This window comes from Euleptes europaea, chromosome 17 (genome assembly GCF_029931775.1).
Source record: "Euleptes europaea isolate rEulEur1 chromosome 17, rEulEur1.hap1, whole genome shotgun sequence".
NCBI classification, from domain to species: domain Eukaryota; kingdom Metazoa; phylum Chordata; class Lepidosauria; order Squamata; family Sphaerodactylidae; genus Euleptes; species Euleptes europaea.
Window position 1 is genome coordinate 2,295,580 of NC_079328.1, and position 20,469 is coordinate 2,316,048.

General features: G+C 45.0%; 1 protein-coding gene across 2 annotated transcripts in view; it reads right to left on the reverse strand.

The window, feature by feature from the left end:
• Positions 1-20,469, reverse strand: part of SLC12A7 (solute carrier family 12 member 7) — a 199,901-nt gene that overhangs the window by 121,524 nt on the left and 57,908 nt on the right. For both annotated transcript variants that reach the window (XM_056862481.1, XM_056862480.1), the window contains exons 5-9: positions 19,170-19,224; positions 7,969-8,099; positions 4,992-5,233; positions 3,688-3,899; positions 1,523-1,690 (exon numbers count right to left, since the gene is read on the reverse strand). In XM_056862481.1, the coding sequence (XP_056718459.1) occupies positions 1,523-1,690; positions 3,688-3,899; positions 4,992-5,233; positions 7,969-8,099; positions 19,170-19,224 (808 nt within the window). The remainder of the gene's footprint in view (positions 1-1,522; positions 1,691-3,687; positions 3,900-4,991; positions 5,234-7,968; positions 8,100-19,169; positions 19,225-20,469) is intronic.

Genomic DNA, 20,469 nt, shown 5'->3' on the forward strand with positions numbered 1-20,469 from the left:
TGAGCGAAGGGGAGTTCATTCATTATCAAAACACACACAAAGAAAGGCCTACTTCTACACTTGGAAAAAGGAAGAAAAAAGATAGGGGAGACTCAAGCGAAGCTGGAAGTGCAAAAATTCAGGTGGTGCTGTACTGGAAACTGGTAGTGTACTGAAATATATATGGCATTCCGCCATGGAAGTTTCCAGTACAGCACAACCTATATCAATACTTTTTTAGCCAACTGATTGTTATCAGAATGACAACTCTGGCTCATCTACCAAGTATCAAGTCTATTCTCTGCATGAAATAAGCTCACTCAGCTTCTTCAATTACTTACAGAAATCAAAGCTGCAGAGAACAAGACAAAGATGATATTTTTTCAAGCATGAAAAGAGATGCTGACAAGATTCCAGTTCATTCTCTCTTCTGGCAGCCATGCTAAAAATAACATGCTCTGGTCTCATACTGTGTACCCAAAATACACATTCTGTGCCAAGAAAACCCAAATGCAGTCAAGAAGAAAACAACCAAAGCAAACATCAGGCAGAAGTTCAGAAAAATCCCAAATTCGCATAGGTTTTTGTTTTGAACTACCTAGGCCTCAAACATGAAACGAAGGCAGGACAGGACAGAAATTCAATGGATGTAAGGGTTTCCTTCTGCTAAGGAGGAAAACTTAGAAGAAGGGAGTCCTTGGATTCAAGACATGCCCATTTTCTTGCAAAAAAAAAAATTTTGTATGGAATTTGTGAAACAAATTCTGTTCTCTGTAGACCCTCAGCAGTCATACTCCAGTTTCGGACTTCTGTCCTCTAAGTAACAGAGTAAGAAGCTCACCTTGCAGATGAACAAGTTACTTCCACAAACAGAATGTGGTTGAGCATCCAGTTATTTTCTGGTATCTGAGACAGTGAAGAGGAGGAGGAGAAAGAAATAAGAGTTGGAAGAAGAGTTGAAGAAGATGAACTGGAAGAAGAATGTGAAAGACACAGATGAGACAGTTCATTAATATTTCTACTGAGTTCCAGAGAACGCGGTGGGTATCTGGAGAACAGTAATCACGGACCTGAAGGAATCTGTCCACTACCCTACAATACACAGCTGAAGGAGAGTTTTCAGTGCATTCTCAGGTGCGCACTTCAGTCCAAGTAGGGCAAGGGCAGGTCGACCACGCCTGACCAGCATCCCATTTGCCCCGTGTCCTAGAACACCCTCCAGAGTCTCCAGTAGCATGCAGGGGGTTCCATCAGCTTACAAGCCAATGTGGAAATGGTTCCTTGAAGAGAACGTATTGGAAACCAACTGAGGTAGTAGTAAAGGAATGCAAAGTGTGAAAAGCATGTTTCTGAACACCCAGATTTCTAATACCTAAAGAGGTAAGTTTGCCTGACTGTATCAATTGAAGAACATGCTACCTGAGTTCCAATAGATTAGGACTATCAGGCAAATGAAACCCAAAATGCAAGTATAATTAAGTATACACAGCATGATATCAGCCTTATGCTTGATATATAGATGTGCATGTGTGAGAGAAGTTACCTGTCACAGATGGAAAATAAATCCCTACTAGCATGGTGAAATAGGTCATGATATCTGAAAATACATAGGGGAGATCGAGATCTTTTGCCTCTTCAGGCACAGGAACTGATGGCTGATTCTGTTTCTCCACAATTGATCCTTTGTCTCCATATACACTCCACAAATTATCTGTAAGAAAAGAAGCACAATATTTTGGTCACTTGCAAAACTTTAGAATCATAGAATCATAGAGTTGGAAGGGACCACCAGGGTCATCAAGTCCAACCCCCTGCACAATGCAGGAAATTCACAACTACCTCCTCCCCACACCTAGTGACCAGAAGATGGCCAAGATGCCCTCCCTCTCATCATCTGCCTAAGGTCACAGAATCAGCATTGCTGACAGATGGCCATTAACCTCTTCTTAAAAACCTCCAGGGAAGGAGAGCTTACCACCTCCCGAGGAAGCCTGTTCCACTGAGGAACCGCTCTGTTAGAAAATTCTTCCTAATGTCTCGACGGAAACACTTTTGATTTAATTTCAACCCGTTGGTTCTGGTCCGACCTTCTTGGGCAACAGAAAACAACTCGGCACCATCCTCAATATGACAGCCCCTCAAGTACTTGAACATGGTTATCATATCCCCTCTCAGTCTTCTCCTCTTCAGGCTAAACATACCCAGCTCCTTCAACCTTTCCTCATAGGACTTGGTGTCCAGACCCCTCACCATCTTTGTTGCCCTCCTCTGGACATGTTCCAGCTTGTCTACATCTTTTTTAAATTGTGGTGCCCAAAACTGAACACAGTACTCTAGTTGAGGTCTAACCAGAGCGCAGTAAAGCGATACCATCACTTTGCGCGATCTGGACACTATGCTTCTGTTGATGCAGCCCAAGACTGCATTTGCTTTTTTAGCTACCGCATCACACTGCTGACTCATGTTCAGTGTTTGGTCTACTAAGACCCCAAGATCCTTTTCACACAATTTTCTTTTTAAATACAGACAGGAACCACCCCCCATTATGTGGAGCCTTCAGTATCCCTCAAATATTCATTTCACCCAATCACATACAAAAATATCCTTGAAATTTCAGGAACATTACATCAGGTGTATGACAAGAAGAGGGTACAATGCCTCCTCCTGTTGAGTGTAAACAGACTTGAGAATGCACACAATAAAACAGAGGTAGGCCGTTCCTGGCACAGGTGCCAAAGGCAGCACATCAGACCATTTAACTTCGCAGTCCGCCCAAGCAACCAAGGCACTGGCAGAACTGTTGCAGCCAGTGGCCCGGGAGAAGGCACGACGCGCACTCTTCTTTGCCTGCCAGACCTGGGCAGCCACCAGCTGAGACCAAGGCGGGTCCCTGAAAAGCTGGCAGAGCAGCTGGCAGAGCATCTCACCAAGTACAGACTGTCCCTGCTCCCCTCTACATTGTATTTGCGAGCACAGCAACATTTTAACAGGTAGATGGTGCATTTTTTTGGAACATTTGGGCCCAAAGGGCAGCCTGCCTCTGCATTATTTCATTCATTAAAAGCTACCTTGAAGAGGAAGGAACAGAAGGGGGAGAGGCCAATAAAATGACAACTGCTCTGCCTGCTCCTGGAGCAGCTGGTGCTGGGCTCTCCTACATTCTTGTGCAAATAACCAAATAAATAGACTTGCCAACCTCCAGGTGGGGCCTAGAGAGTATTACAACTGATCTCCAGACTACAGATACCAGTTCCTCTTGAGAAAATGGTTGCTTTGGAGGGTGGACTCTAAGGCATTGTACCCTGCTCTGGTCCCCTGCCCCCCTCAAGCTCCACCTCCAAATTTCTAGGAATTTCCCAACCTGGGGTTGGCAACCCTACAAATAAAAGCAGCCTGTGGTTTAAAAATTCTCTTTCCATACAGCTTTTCTCTTCTCCATACTAAAGCTGCCTTTCTTATGGCAGAATTACCCACAAGGAAAGCGTGGAGCTCCCAACAAGCACTCATTGCAGTTTGTGAAATCATAACAGACCGAAGGGAATTTTCACATGCCGGCTGCGGTGTCAACTGGCTCAAAGCAGAACAGGAGCTAAAATACAGCCTTTCCTTACTTTTACCACCATTGAAAAACACACTCTACCCACGTGGCTGTACGTAGGATGAACTGCGACACTCCCACTTACAGTAGTATTATGGCTGTAAACTTACCAATCAGGACTCTACTGGCAACTCCAGGAATTCCTTGGATTTGGGTGACATTGTTTCGGGTAAAATATTCATTGCATGTGGCATTTGGTGAGGTGCTGTCACAGAAAAGATCCCACAGCTCAGTCACCACTGTTGTATTGTCCTTTTCAGCATATTTAGCGCAAGGAAAGTCCTTCTGCCTTGACAACGTGCGGTTTCCAAGTAGACATATACTAGAAATCGAAACAAATACAAACGCACACAATGGTGGAAGGTTTTGTTTTAAAAAAGATAATCAGTTTAGAAGGTCTGCTTCTTGTCTCAGGATGGTCCCATTTGGCAAAATCTTTTACAATAGAAAAATGCATTTTATAAACATAAGAGAAGTTAGTTTTAGAGTCACCCCTGATGTCTCATTTATACTGCTGGCTTTCCTTACCAGTACCCGGTGACAAAGAAAGTTGAGTAAAAGGATCAGAGTGATAATATCTGGCATTAAGCCTACATTTGGCTTCCTGACTGGCCTTTAAAAGGAGTCATCCTTTGTTAGTCTAGATTAATAAAAATAATGTAGTTCCATTGAGAAATGTACACTATTTTGGACTAAATAGAGCAGGCACATATTTGTGATGAAGTTCAGATATCACAGGCTTTTATTCTGGATTAATACATTTGAACTAAAAAAATTCACATCCTGGCTTGCTACTAACAACTGAGTACTGAGGCATAACGGAGTAGGATTAATATGGCTGGATTTGCTTCACCAAACTATGAAAATGCAGCATGTGAGAAAAATTCATCCTTTAACTACTACGTTATTCTGACAAAGATTATTTTTTCACATCCCTTCAGTGTAGACTCTTGGATAAAGTGGTGGTTTTTACCCTGCATTAGAGACCATTTAGAGTGGAACATTAGTTATTCCAGGTGTCTCATTACCTATTTGTAATGCATCCACATCGGTGGATATCGTTTCCCCATTGTGGACATTGCTGATGATTTCTGTACTGTGAGTGTTACTATTTTGCTGAAATGATATCTGGATCTTTTGCACTATAAAGCACAAGTTGCCCTTCTGGAATGGAACTTTCCCACTTCCTCCTTCCCGCTGCAGCATGCCGTGCTCCCCGAAATCCTGCTTTGGGGGTCAGTGAACCCTTGCGAATAGCACTGAGGACCTGTAGAAGATCTCCAGTGGGAGGGGGGGAAACTGATGGAAGTGCCACTCATGGGAGTGGAACGAGACACAGGGTCCAGCCCAAAATATTTGAAGTAAGCTATAATCAAAATAATCACAGACCTTAAAAAAAAACTGTCTTACTTACGGAAAGTCTGGCGGGTCGAAAGCAGTTTTAATAACCCCAGCATAAATAGCAATGATGGAAAGGATCACACAAGCCAGGAAGACAAGTGCAAGTTTATTGACATATTTAACGCCCACAAAAACCACTATGGCCATCAGGACAACGGCGCATGTTCCATAAACTCTCATATTGTTCAACATGGCCTCTTCAACTTCAGTCTTTTCTTCTGCTTTAAAAATAGCAGCATTGGGGGAAATATATTTCTGTAGGAGAAACAAATATTGTACAGTTTTAATATACAGTTTCAAGCCAATTATATCTTTTATCACTTCAGTAACACACCTAGAAAGCAACAGGGACATTCTGGAAAGCTGTTTCTGAAAATAAAAGGAAGATGTATATCAGAAAAAAAATTGCACTCATGGGGAAGAATTTTTGCAGTACTGAATTGGGATTTTTTTCTCAATTATCACTGAGATAAATTAGTTTTTTGTGTGTGTGATTTGTGCTTTCTATTATCAAATTACCCTATGGGTTTTAGTCACATATTTGGAAGACTTGTTTTGAAAATTTTCCTTTCTGAAATAGCATTATCATTGAAAGGCAATGACTAGCTTTTTAATTACTGCAAGGGTCCCCAACATGGCACCCATGGGTGCCATGATGCCCACAAACACTTTTCCTAGTGCCTGCCAAGTGTTTTAAGAAAGTGGGTTGGGCCAGCTGAGAATATTTCCCTGCAGGGCTTCTGACTGGCTGTGCAGATATTTAATGGTTGCTTTGCCAGCAGCTTCCACCATAGCAGAAGGATCTTCTCTGTGTGACTAAAGGTAAGCTGTGTATACGGAATAAAATCTGGCAGTCTTCAAGCAGCGGCAGGATGAACACTTGTCAGGGATGCTCTATACATTGAGCAGGGGGTTGGACTAGATGGCCTGTATGGCCCCTTCCAACTCTACAATTCTGTGATTCTTATTTTAAACAGTATCTATATATTTAATTCCGAACTGTGCCTTCTGCCTCCAGATATTTAAATCCGCAGATAGGGGGCACGGTCACCTCAAACAGATGCTTCTTTGAACCTGAGGTACTCCCCAAGTTTGCAGAAAAATCTGAAGAAAAAAAAATCGTGTGTGTGTGTGTGTGTGTTAAATTCCCCAGATTTTTTTAAAAAAAAACACTTAGTGTTGAGGTGGAGAGGGGGCCACCCGCAGCAGCTATGGAACCCAGATTGCCTGGAATGGCCTCTGTGGCAGCAGATGCTTGGAATAACCCATGGGTGCCTGGAGGACTTCCTGGCTGGAGGAAAAGAAGGAGCCTCGGGTGCCGGGGGAGGAGCAGGGCCTACTCCAGCCGCCCAGGGCTGTCAAAAGGCAGCGGCGGACCTGTTGGGAGGTGGCTGGGGTCAGAGGAGGTGGCAGCAAGGAAGGTCCGGCTGAAAGGAGGCAGCTGTGTGAAGACGAGCCAGCAGCCGGCAGTGCAGCAGCTGCCAGGGACAGAGAGGCTAGGGCTGGGGAAGGCCAGGAAGTGGCAGCAGCAGGATAGTTCCGGTTAAGACAGGTGGGAGCTGGGAGGTGGTGGCAGTGGGACAGGTTTGGGGGGGGGGGAGAGAAAGCGCCCACCTGCCCCTGGAAGATCTTTGCGGGCCCTCATTTGTGTTTGTCTTAAAAAGCATCCTATTAAACAGAACTTCTGTCTAAGATGTGGAAGAGTTACTGATCAGAGTTATGCCTGACCTCACTCCCTGACATTTTGTGGCAGGCTTCACCCTTTTGAGGCTGCCCTGTGTGGCTGCAGTTGTGTTGCGCACACCACCCTGTGTCAGAATTTCAAAAGTGCCCACAGGCTCAAAAAAGCTGGGGACCCCCGAATGAATGGAAACTGCCTATTAAGGAAAGTGTGCTGTCAGAATACAGACAGCAATAATACCCACACACAACTAATTGAACTTAGAAGTAGTAGAAACATAAAAAACCCAATAAAAATATGCCAAAATATGACTCCAAAAAAATCTCTCAAAATAAGCAAAGTTTTGACCTGGCTGTTAGAGAAGAAGACACAACACCCCATAAAAGGAGGGAATTCCATAATAAAGAACAAATCTCATGAAAACTGGCTATTGGAGATGTACTCCTAGTCTCTTTAGTGAAGCATACAGACAGCAGCTATTCACTAAACCTGCTAAACCTTTTATGGTCTATGCATCTGCATTTCAGAAAACAGGTCATCCGAGAAACAAAATCCATATTGGAAATGTTGGCCATGTTAAAGCTTCAACAGAAAATACAGGAAATATATGTGAAGACACGCCCCCCCCCCAAAAAAAAACAATACTGTTATTAAATATCTTCCTTGCTCTCTGCTTTTGGGACCGTGGAAAGAAGCACAAGCCAGGCCACTATTCTTTCAACCATTAACACACCTGGCTGAGTCACCTGTCTCCTCCCCCCTCTGCTCTAGGACAGTGAGAAAATGGCAATCCTGTAAGAACATAGTCTGTCAACTAACCATCTTATTGCAAGCAGGTGGGAGAGTAATATGGCATTAAAGGGGACAGGAACACTCACAATGACCAGGTAAGAGCTAAGGGTTTGGTTGGGCCACCTCTCCACAGAAATTCTATGTGGGCAAGAAGGTGGAAGCACTACCAAATTAATTGCATTTTATTGACCTATGTAAGCCACCTTGGGGATACTTCTGGGTTGAAAGCTGGGGTAGAAATTGAACAAATCAGATTTTTAAAAGACACGATAGAAGCTTAATGCTGCATGCCTGGGGGCCCTCCTTGCTACCATCTTTAGCCCACCATCATCATAAAAGGGAGAAGTCAGGGGCTAACTTATACTGTATTAGTTAGATTAGGGCTGTGGTTTTAATTTATTATATATATTTAATTTATTATATTATATATGGATTATTATTGCTGTAAGCCGCCTTGAGCCCAGCTTGCAGGGAAAAGGTGGGGCATGTATCTAAATAAATAAAAACCAAAACTTACCAGCAGAATTTCAATTGTGCCAAGAATGTACATGGCCCCTGCAAATGTTGTGCCCAAGTAAAAACAGAGACCTACAGCTCCACCAAACTCTGGCCCCAGTGACCTTGAAATCATGTAGTATGAACCACCAGCTGTGAAATAAACACCAATTAAGATGATATGAAGAAAACCCATTAAAATATATTTATACTGCCAGATTAAACTTGACCACTAAAGGTCAAGAAGTCAACTCGATCAGAGAAATTGTAAACAAAATCAACTGACTGATATCACTGTTTTAATAAATACCTAGTAAAGAAGGAAAATATTTTAGAAGAAATAATCTAAATGCAAATGTTTGTTAGTTGTAACACAGCCATTATTCAGGCATACCGTTTGCTAAAATGCCAATACAAAAATCAGCGGCTCTTCTTCATAAATTCTTATCACATAAAATAAATGTGAATATAAAATTAAAAGATGTGGCAAATAACTGCAATTGACAAACTACATGTCAGGGCCATAATAAAGTATCCCAAGAGAACTTATTGTGTGCTGCAAACAGTAAATTAATTAAAATGTTCCCATAAGTCCAAATAATGACCCCGGGAGGACCTGCCCACTGCACCTCTGAGTGATTTACAGCTAGCTTGCCTCATTTAAATCACCCTCCCAGTGGGAATCCGCCTGGTAATTCTGTTATATTCCCTGAGACAGCTTCTCATTGCATCTCTGTATGAGTCCCTGCTCTGGGCTTGTCATCCAGTAAGGCACAAATACATCAGGGATTAATGCAGAAACGGGGGGGGGGGTCGTCCTCTTCTAAGGCCTTGTAATGCATGCTCTAAAGATAAATATTTTGGGATTTAAGGATTTCTGTGACATAATTCAGAATGAATTATCTTGGCTATCAGGAGACTGGGAAACACCAGCATGTAGGATAGAAGTAAGCTATGGAAGAAATTCTTAATTCAAACCAGAGTATCTGGATATGCAAGCATGGGAGTGCTAAGAGGCATGACACCTCCCTCAATTATAAGCCAGAAAAGCAAACCCTTGTATGCTGTCAAGTCAATACAGACAAGAAGCGCACACAGCCCAGGCGCCTGGGATCCATCCTCCTGAATAAGCAGCAGCCTGGTGAACACACAAGGTCATGTGGGGTCTGTGTGCTTAGGCACTGACTCATTCTTCAGCACACTACTTAAGTGGAACTAGGACTGTACCCTTTGAGGGTTCAGGTTCAAGTTTATTGCATATAGCCAAAGGCTGTTACAAAAATTAATGTAAATACACAGTAAGTCCAGGTATCTGAAGAAGTGAGCTGTGGCTCACGAAAGCTCATACCGTGCTAAAAAATATTTTTGTTAGTCTTTAAGGTGCTACTGGACTCTTGCTCTTTTCTACTACTGCAGACAGACTAACACGGCTACCCACTGTGAATTATCTCCTGGTAACAAGCATTAATAACAGCAAAAATTATGCTTTTCAAACCCACCCAAACTTGTCAAAATACTGTACATAGAACACTGTTAAAAGTTTAACGTTCAGAATTATCTAAAATTTAACAAACTAACTACAATTTAACTAACAGACTATATAATGACCAGCAAAACCACACTTGAAATTAAGTCTCTGTGTTCTCAACCTCCTATCCATGGGATTTGCAGTTCAGCTTTTAATATGTTGGGCCAACCTGGCCTGAATTTTCTTTACCGCAAGAGCAAAGAGGGCGACTTTATAAGAGACTGTTGGCTCCGGGTCTGCAAGGAGAAACAGAATTTTCTCCATTGTACCCTTTGAGGGAGAAGGCCTAAGCTGGAGAGTCAGAGAAATGAAGTTCACACATGAGCTATTGCCTTGGGCTTGGGGAAAAGTGCCTCCAGGTCCTCAGAACAGATGCTTTCCCTGTACATCCCATGTGGTGCAGTGGTTAGAGTGTCGGACTCGCATCTGGAAGATGCAGGTTCAGATCCCCACTCTGCCATGGAAACTTGCTGGGTGACCCTGGGCCAGGCACATGCGCTCAGCCTCAATCCTGGCAAGTGTTTGGAAGGGAGACCTCCAAGGATTACCAGGGTCATGACATGGAGGCAGGCAATGGCAGACCACCTCCAGACCACTCTTGCCTTGAAAACCTCACCAGGGTCGCCATAAGTCAAATGTGACTTGACACAAAAAAATAATTTTTTTTTTAAAAAAAACCCACACATCTGCCTGTGTTACACAGAGTTCTAAAGGTAAAAGGGTAAAGGTCCCCTGTGCAAGCACCGGGTCATTCCTGACCCATGGGGTAACGTCACATCCCGACGTTTACTAGGCAGACTTTGTTTGCGGGGTGGTTTGCCAGTGCCTTCCCCAGTCGTCTTCCCTTTACCCCCAGCAAGCTGGGTACTCATTTCACCGACCTCGGAAGGATGGAAGGCTGAGTCAACCTTGAGCCGGCTGCCTGAAACCAACTTCTGTTGGGATAGAACTCAGGTCCTGAGCAGAGCTTGGACTGCAGTACTGCAGTGTACCACTCTGCACCATGGGGCTCCTTTGTTCTAGACCTCTTAAAATGAGAAGTGGTAAGTATACAACTTATTTCTTTTTCTCCCTTTCCTACTCTGGTTAAACTGTTCCCAATCTTCTACTCAAATCTCACTGTCACTAAAATATAAAACAAATATAACAGCAAACAGCAACAAATTAATTCTAGAATACTTTCCATCACCTACTCCTTGACACAGCCATGTCAGCTCTTTAATATACGAAACACCGTTTTGAGTACAGGTGAGACTCCAAGTTTTCCCCTAGCACAAAGAATTCATAAAATAAATTTTCAACTAACTGCAATGTGAACGGGACTCCTGACAGTGACGTAACCCATAAAATACTCTGACCCCAAAATGTGTTCTCTTTACATCAGTCTGCTCACATGAAAACTCTGAAATATTTTTAAACACCCAGGTAATCAAAACAAGGCAACTTATATAGAACAAGGAATCCAATAGTGTGAATCGATGCCGTTTCTTCAGTCTTGCAGCCCATTCCTCACCTTGAGGGCTGGAAGTGCTTAGGAGGAGTGCAGGGGCCTGCACCGGCGTCTGGCCCCCTGTGCTGGCCAGAGTGGCACGGATGCTGGTGTTGCGGCATGCACAGAGGTTGCCTAATGTCTTCTGAGTCTTTGCCAAGCCATGCTCGGGCTGGCCTGTACAAGCGGTCAGGCTCCTGATATGAGTTAGGCCAGTGTTCGCATTTTTGCTGTGATGTTCATTTGCTCTGTATTCCCACTCCCTCTCCATTCCCCCCTCCCTTGCCTTGGCCTTGAGCGGCTAACGAGCAGCGCCGTGTTTAGGCTCCGTCTTCCTCCTTCCTGCCAAGCGCCGTTATCTAGTTATTTCCCAGGCCGTTTGAAACTGCACCTGTGATGTAATCATGCTTTTAAGTTATGCCCTGTAGCCTGGCTCGTCATTAGCAGCTTTGAAACTGCAAGTTACCTTAGCTGTTCCTGTTGCTTCTTCAATAAAGTTTACCTGCTTCTGACTTGACTGTCTGAGCGAGTGGCTTTTTAGGAATTGCCCAGGTTGGCTGGAGAACCTGACACCATCCTCTCGGCACTGCAGCGGCAGCACAGCTCAGGGACACTGGCACAGCCTCATGCCAGTGTACTGACGGTGCACTTCTGTGAGCCATCCTCTGGGGGGCGTTCCCAGGGGAGGAGCTGCCTTTAGGTGGCCTCCTAAGCCCTTTCAAAGGAATGCCCCCTTTGCCCTTACCTCCAGATACACCACCTTTTTAGGTGGCGTATCCCCATGGAACCCAATGGAGCGATTCCACAGGCCTCAAAGGTAAGGGTAGGATTTTCCCTTCATGGGGGAGGGGGGCTGAATCCTCCTTTGGAGGCAGTGCGGTGGCGCTGCCTCCAGCCACCCTCAGGAATGGGCTGCCCCTTATACAAGTTGAGTATCCTTTATCTGCAAATCCAAAACCCAAAATACTTCATAATCCACAATCCCTTTTAGGTACTTCTGTCATGGTCTTTGCAGTGAGGTCACATGGCTTTTCAAGATGGTGGCGATGACGGTAACTTACTGGGAGCAGTGGCTTTTATAGGGCCCTCTCCTCATTCGGCTGATGCTTTTGTTCCAGCCTTAGTATCAGCAACACGGGGTGAGTGGCTGAAGGGGGGGAAACCTTCACCTGGTAGCAGCCCCCCCCCCCCGGACTCAAGCCCCCTTCCAGCTCTTGTAAATTTGCTTGTCTTCCCACTGCTGAGTATCCCTTATCCGAAAAAATCCAAAATCTGAAACACTTCTGGTCCCAAGCATTTTGGATAAGGGATACCCAACCTGTACAATCGTTTAAATGGTGCACCTATCTGCGTTACACATCTACATCAGTTCTTTACCAGTCTTTCATGGCTTTACTCCAAATAATGCAGGGAACTGTAATTTGAGAATTCAGTACTGAAGATCCAAAGCTCCTCCCACAGAACTACAGTTCCCAGGATTCTCTGGGGAAATGGAAGAACTATGGCATTACTTTAATCTGAAGGTGTAATATGGGGATTTATTAATTCTAGACGATAATTATGGTACAGGAGACAATGCAGAAGAATATGTTCAACTTATTGTCGAAGGCTTTCACAGTCAGAGTTCATTGGTTCTCGTAGGTTATCCGGGCTGTGTAACCGTGGTCTTGGTATTTTCTTTCCTGACGTTTCGCCAGCAGCTGTGGCAGGCATCTTCAGAGGAGTAACACTGAAGGAGTGTCCTTCAGTGTTACTCCTCTGAAGATGCCGGCCACAGCTGCTGGCGAAACGTCAGGAAAGAAAATACCAAGACCACAGTTACACAGCCCGGATAACCTACGAGAACCAATATGTTCAACTGATTCTGGTTTTGCCATCTGGCAGGTACAGATTCTTTTATTCCAGGGTATGCCCCTGTATCTGCCAGAAACTATAGCAGATGGGAATAAATTTAATCTGGCTAGCATGAAGGCCCTGCGCTGGAATGGGTGAGTTAGGCTGGAAAAATAATTGGCCATTGAGTTTTTTTGAAAAGTAAGGCCAAAATATGTAGGGGAGCAGATCTTGAATTAGTGTGGTCTGGAAAATTCTTATGGCCACAGGGACAAATTGGTTCCCATTTCTAAAATAAAATTGGGCAATAGCTGAAAGTTTACTCTTAGTTGATATAAGTGCTCGCTCCCTATGTAAAGACCAGTTCAAGCTGTAGGAAAACAGTAAACCCAAGTAACGGAATGTTTTGACTTGTTCGATTTCCCTGTCCCCAATTCTCCAGATCTCCTGTCTCCATGATCTGGAGAAAACCAATATTTTTGTTTTGGTATAGTTAATACTTAAAAGGTTTTTATCACAGTAAGAAGCAAAGGCTGATAATGCCCGCTTCATGCCTACTCTGGTGTAAGAAAGCACCGCTGCATCATCTGCATATAGAAATATAGGAACATGGTAGGAGTTCAGTTTGGGGGGATGGTTACCTTTATTAAACATATGAGATGGAAGGTCAGAAAGGAATAGATTAAGCAAGGCTGGGGCTAGAATACAGCCTTGCTTCACACTAGTTACTTTATTATCATTACTTTAATCTTAAACATGACCTGTGAATGTGTGTTATATACACTATTGCTATGAAGCTTCTTTCAGTTTTTAATTTTACAAACAAGGGAAGTGTTTCATATATGACATTTTTTGTCTTGTTTGGTTACTGCTCTTCTCTGTTTGTCATTCTGATCAATTTTTCCTCTAGCTTCCAACTAGAACTGTTTGTGGACACTGTAGTCCATATTTCACTTCACAGACCAACACAATGCAACACCTATTTGTCCTGGTCACAATCTAAAATAGCACACTCATTGTTTAGGTTACAAAATGGAAAACCACTGACTGTAATGGGTAATTTCCCTAAGACCATCTTACAACTAATAAATCAGGAGATTGTGCCTTTACTTTGCTGCTTCCCCCGCTCCCACCCCGATTATTCAAGTAGAGATGGCCTACTGCCCGACCACAACACAGGTACATAGTCTGCTTTCCGTCTTCATGTTCCTTCAAAGAGCCAACAGTCCTTAAGATGGGGATCACAAATTGCTGCACACACACTCTGATCATTAATAGCCCAGACTAACCCATTGTCATCAGAATTCAGAAGCTAAGCAGATGGGAGACCACCAAGGAAAACTGGGGCTGTGTCAGATAGGGTTTCTGACAGCTCCGTCCCCAACTAAGATGGTTTCCCCGCGAACAAGATGGAGTTCTCCGTGCACTCCTTCCCCCCATTTTGCACACGAGTTCCGGCCAGGGATTTACAATCGTATTGGGACCGGCCCGTGTAAATCTCTGATCTGATATCGGGTCCCGCGCACAAAGCCGAGAGCTCGGCCATCTCCTCCTCTGATTGCTCACAACTGTTTCTGTTTTACTTAAGTCGTTACCGGCAGGAAACGATTACATTGTCCCTTTGTTCCTGTAACCCTATTGTATCAGTCCTATATATGTATCCATAACCCCCCAGTCATGTATTCCAGCCTTGCTCGTCTCTTTACTGAAATCACTGACTTTCGGAATAAATCCTTGAATTGCTGCTCTGTCTGGATTTGAGTTCTATTGCCTGAAACACTGTGCATTTGCTGAAGTCTGACATTAGACTGGAATCATCTACTTTTTTTATTTTTCTACCAGTCTGTTCTTGAAAAGATGTTTTCTATGTTGTCCCGATCCGCCGAACTGATCCGGTGGTACGAGCGCATCTGCCAGTCAGAACGGCGGTGTCATGGGCCCTGCCTTCGGAGCTGAGGACCCAGAGGACTCTGAAGCTGAAGTGGAGGAACAAGTTGCCTCTGGGCCTTCAGTACCTCCATTGCAGTCAGTAGTACAGGAGCCTGAAACAACTCAGCAGGAACCACAGCTAGGCAGAGAGATGGAACAAAGGCAGACAGAAGCTACTCGTCCCCCAACTCCTGCAGTGGAAGCTGAGAATGGCAGCCCTCCAAGCTCACCTGAACCTGATAGGCATATCAGGACTCGCCAGTGTATAGTTTTGCAGGGTAGGCGAAGGAGTGCTCGCCTGGAAAGCCTAAGCAGAAAGAGAACTGGTGCTGAGTCGTTGCAGGATGAAGCCTAGCTTGGAAGTGCACTGACTGATAAAGGCAGTGCAGGCACGCTGTCACTTTGCGGAAGCAACCGTGCAATTTCCCTGCCTTCTTGCTACTGCTATGATTGATTTTCCGGCCGTTGACTCCTGCCTGTTTTGACGACGCCTCTGAATACTGACCTTGGGAGATAGCAGAATCTTTGTTGCCTGCTCCGAAAGGGGCTAGATACCCCCCCCCCCGCACGTCTGAGGACTGGGGGCACCGCCCAGCCCTTGACCTACGCCAGCACAGGCAGAGAGAGGCACTGCTCCGGGAAGGAGCAGCCCCGGAGGGAGCTGGCCCGTTCCGGGAAGAAGCAACCCCGGCGGGGTGCCCTGCAGAATTTGCCGAGGGGTCACGGCAAAACGAACTCCACACCGGACAGAACGTCCACCGATCGACAACGACCCCAAGCTTCGATCACCTGTACCGAGGCCCGCTGGAAGACTGGTACTCCAGGAGGGAGGCACCGCTTCGAGACTAGGCGCCAGCCACCTCGACCCCTTGCCTCCGGGAGGAGGAACATCGTCTTCTACAAGAGCGGAACCACGACCTGACCCGGGAGAATCGGGACCTTCAGGCCCAGCTGGAGGCCCTGCGGAGGGAGATGACGGCGCTAGCAGAAACGGTGCGAGGACTCCGATCGTCCATAAGCGCTGCGGCCACCCCCACCCCCGTTCATCCTCCACGCACAGGCGCCCGGGACCTGAAGATCTCCTTTGATGGGAACTGCGCCCAGTTACCTCACTTCTTATTGCAACTTTCTGGCTTCATGAACGACCAGGGTGAGACTTTTCCTTCCGAAGAAGCCCGGGTGCGGTACGCCATCAGGCTTCTGGAGAAAGAGACGGTAGAGTGGGCAGTGGCAACAACAGAAGTTAATCCTAGACTTTTGCGCTCCCTCAATGATTTCCTGGAAGCCCTGCACCGCCGGTTTGAGCACCCTCACCAGGCAGAGAGGGCCAAGATTGCCATGCGCAAATTGAAGCAGGGGTCCCGGTAGGTGCTAGAATATGCTCAGTCCCTGGCGTGCAAAGTGCGAGAGTGGAGCGAAGCCACCCAGGTCCAACACTTTCGTGAGGGACTGTGATGGGAAGTGTTGGACGGCTGCCTGACTCTGGGAGACCCTGACACTGTGGAGGGCTAGATCTGGCTGGCAGGGCCGCCCGGAGAAGGAACCCCCTCCCAGAGGCCTGACCAAGGGGAACTCTGCGACGGAGGTACAACGAGGCGAGGGGAATTGGGGCAGGTTCCCGGAAGAGAGAGCGCGCCGCCTCAGAGAGGGGTCCTGTCTGCGTTGCGGAAGAATGGGATACTTCGCAGCCAAGTGTACCAGCAGATCGCCCAGACAGGTGATAGGCAAGATGGCTCAGACCGGCTACCAAGTTCCGGACCTGAAGAGAATGGAAGGAACACCCACCCGGTGCGGAACGGCGGCTTTAAGCGTGGATCTGGAGCCTGTTCCATGCGAATATCGCTGCTGTTCCAGAGATGTCTCACCATCAAAAAACGAAGGAAGCTTCCTGTGAGTGAACCGGCACAGGAGGCTACTTCACAACAAACCGAGCGGGTTCCGACCTGGGTGAGTGACCAGGGAGAGACTCTCCTGATATTCGTGGTGTTAAAGAATCCCCAGGGAGGGGATCCAGTTGCAGTAGTGGGCATTTTGGACTCTGGTTGCTCCAGAACTTTGATAGACCAAGAAGTGTTTGTCAGATTACAGTTGGGGGAGGTGGAGTTGAACCAGCCCTTGCGCTTCCGTCAAATGGACGGGAGGGACCTTCAGGGGGCCCCCGTTCATTTGCGCTCTGACCCTGTGTTGTTAGGGGTGGGGGATCACTGGGAGCAAATCATCCTTACCATAGCTCCTGGGATCGCTTACCCGGTGGTTGTGGGAAGCAATTGGCTGGTGGGTCACAATTGATTGGACGCAGTGTCAAGTAGTGTTTGAATCCCCCCAATGCAGGTGGCATTGCAGGGAAGACATGCCTGATGGGGGGAGGGTGACTGCCGTGACAGCGATTCCCGTAACGCTGCCCTCGGAATATCAGGACTTTGCAGATGTCTTTGAGGGGAAGGATTGTGATTTACTACCCCCTCACTGCACCATGGACTGTGCCATTAAGGTAATGTCTCTTTACTGAAATCACTGACTTTCGGAATAAATCCTTGAATCGCTGCTCTGTCTGGATTTGAGTTCTATTGCCTGAAATGCCGTGCATTTGCTGAAGTCTGACAGGCTGCTATGCAGAGAAAGGCAACGGCAGACTACCTCGGCTCATTACTTGCCTTGAAAAAACCATGAGGTGGAATTTCATGGGGCTGCCATGAGTCAGTTGTGACTGAAGGACAAGGGGCGACTGTGAGTTACCAATGATGACTAGATGACATGCACCTTCAAAGCTGCTATAAAATATACAAAGGTTTTGAAGATTTTGCATGAAGTTTGTACTCAGATGTCCTGGAAAGAACAGCATTTTATGGTACAAGAGGATTCCCAACGGTTCGTTCTGAGAAAATATTAACATTTTCCTGCAGTAAAGATCCTTGCTTGCTTATCAGATTTATTCCTAGGGCTCAGTACTGCTTATCCAGTATTAATATTTTTTTGTCCTAGATAAATACCAAGTTTATTTGTGTATTGGATTAACAGAAATGTAAGCTTTTGGTGTATTCCCTCATATTCCTTTTACTTAAATGTGTATCATCCTACAGAAAAGGGCTTCATTGCTTTTCTCTTTAATTGAGCTCTACCATGTCCACACACGGCCTGCCTTTTTCTGCAGGTCATACTTTTGCTCAAGTGACCCAGGCCACTTCAGTATTAATAGCTGGTTTATTGTTTAACTTCATTTCTGAGAAATTGATACTTCTATCACAGATTAGAAGCAGTACAACAGCAGCAACCACACTGTGAATCTAACACTATCAAAGGTTTTTGTTTTGTTTTTTCAAACTAAGATGTTATCTTGGTAGAAGGGTTACAGGTCCAGCTTTGTGGGTTCTGTGGGTTAGATGACATAACTGTAATTCTCTTCCACCGTCATGATTTGGCACATTCAAAGTCTCCCTCAACAAAAAATACTTCATAAAAACTGGCATTCTATAAAGGCTAGCAAGATTTGGATTCCATAAAGTATATGGTTTCAAAGCAGTTTACAATATAAAACTGAAACAATATCTGAAAAAAAAAATAACACAACAAAGCAAATACCCAGAAGCTGAAATACTTTTTAAAATGGCTGAAGTCCGAAAGCATGCAGTAAAAGAAATCTTCCTCTAATTATGCCAAAGAGGAAAACAAATAAGTGCCCCAAGAGAAGGTGTTCCAAGGATCTGGGCACTATAACACAGCATCAACAAGAGAGGGGCTTTTATCATGGCCTCACTGGCTGGTGTTTCATAGATTACAGAAAAGCTTTTGGCTGTGTGGATCATGAAAAGCTGTGGCTGGTTTTAAAAGAAATTGGTGTGCCACTACATCTGATCGTTTTGATGCGCAACCTGTATTCTGGACAAGAGGCCACGGTTAGGACAGAATATGGAGAAACAGAATGGTTTCCAATTGGCAAAGGTGTTAGACAAGGATGTACCGTATTTTTCGCTCCATAAGACGCACTTTTTTCCGAGAAGGACCTTTATATCTTTACAGGTATTCTCATATTACTGCTAGCACACCAGAAGGCAAGCAAATTCTTAGTAACTGTTAGGAAAACTCTGTCCCATCTGGACAACATCTGTGTCCCACCAGTAATACACGTATTACTGAATGAGCGCCACGGGTCCAGGCTGTTCTGCCACAGTCCGCTTGCCTTGGCAACACAGAAAGAGACAGGCCAGACTAAGCCACACCTAGGAGAGGGCGCTTTGTTGTTTTGGGGCCTCCCTTACTGATATAACCCCTGGTGACGAAGACAGTAGACACAGTGTGATGAGTGGCGCCTCACTGCCTACTCGCCTCCTTTATATTCCACAGCAGTGCTCACTTTTTGCATGTACCTGATGATCAAAGTACACTGAACATTTTAAGAGAAAAAGTACCCTGAACATTTTAAGAGAAAAGCAAAACTTATAATTACCTGGAACCACACCATTCGTTGCTATCGCACTCATTGATATTGCAGTTAGCATGGTCTGCAAAAAAAAAACAACCAGTATTGGAAAATGTTACTAGCAATTCCAGTAGGTCAGCCTAGGAAATGGCATATTCCTATTCCCTAGGACCCAGCAAGGTAATTTCATTATTACATAAAAGCAAGAATTATGTATGTAATAGACTCTGGCCAGCTATTTATAAAAAGGAAAGTTCATGCGTGCAAGATTTTATTATCCCTTCCTTCATATGACAGAAAGCATTCTTTTGTAAGCATACACCATCAACATTATTGGAATATATCAAAGATCAAACTGGTGCTGGGTGGAGACCAGAACCAAGACACAACCTCTACCAGTGGTTAGTGGTTAATTTAAAGAGTAGGACACCCTATACATGCTTAGAGTAGACTATATCAATGGAGGGCTATGGCTCAGTGGTAAAGCATCTGCTTGGCATGAAGAAGGTCCCAGGTTCAATCCCCGGCATCTCCAGTTAAAGGGACTAGGCAGATAGGTGGTGTGAAAGACCTCTGCCTGAGACCCTGGAGAGCCATAGCCGGTCTGAGTAAACATTACTGACTTTGATGGACCGAGGATCTGATTCAGTATAAGGTAGCTTCAGGTGTACTGGTCTATCAGCCAATGAATTCTTACAGTGGAAGGAAGAAAGACTGGACACTGTCTATGTGTCTTTTCTGCACTTCTAAGTACACTGCAAAGAGAAGTTATTTATACAAAGTGACAAAAAGGGAGTTTTGGTTCAAACATCAGACTTGGAAGATAAAAGAAATATCAGGGAAAAGAAATATTATTAATGGTGGGAGCTTAGAGAAAATTACTGAGTTTAAAAGAACACTTTTCCTATTGACTGAAGAATGCACGGAGCTTGGAGAGGGCTTGTTATTACTTGTCTTGGCTGGGACAGGCTGGAATGGGGAGCTACAAGTGTGATTGGTTGGAAGTTTTTTTTAAGGGGTCATCTGGACAATTTTTGAAGGAGAGACTTGAGGAAAAATAGTCTGTGAAAGGAAGCAGCAAAGAGAAGTGTCATCCTAAGCAGAGTTACACCCTTCTAAATCCACTGAGGTTAATGAGCTTAGAAAGGTGTATCTTTGCTGAGGATGGCATTGTTTAAAAACAAAGATGTTTTCTGAATCAATCTCCATGTCTAAAAACTCAGTTCTATCAGGTTAATATAAAAAAAAAAGAATTTCAAAGTATGCTTGACAGTGCTTTGGGTAAATGAAGTAAAAGCCACAAGTGGCGGCAGTTCCTGGTGACAGA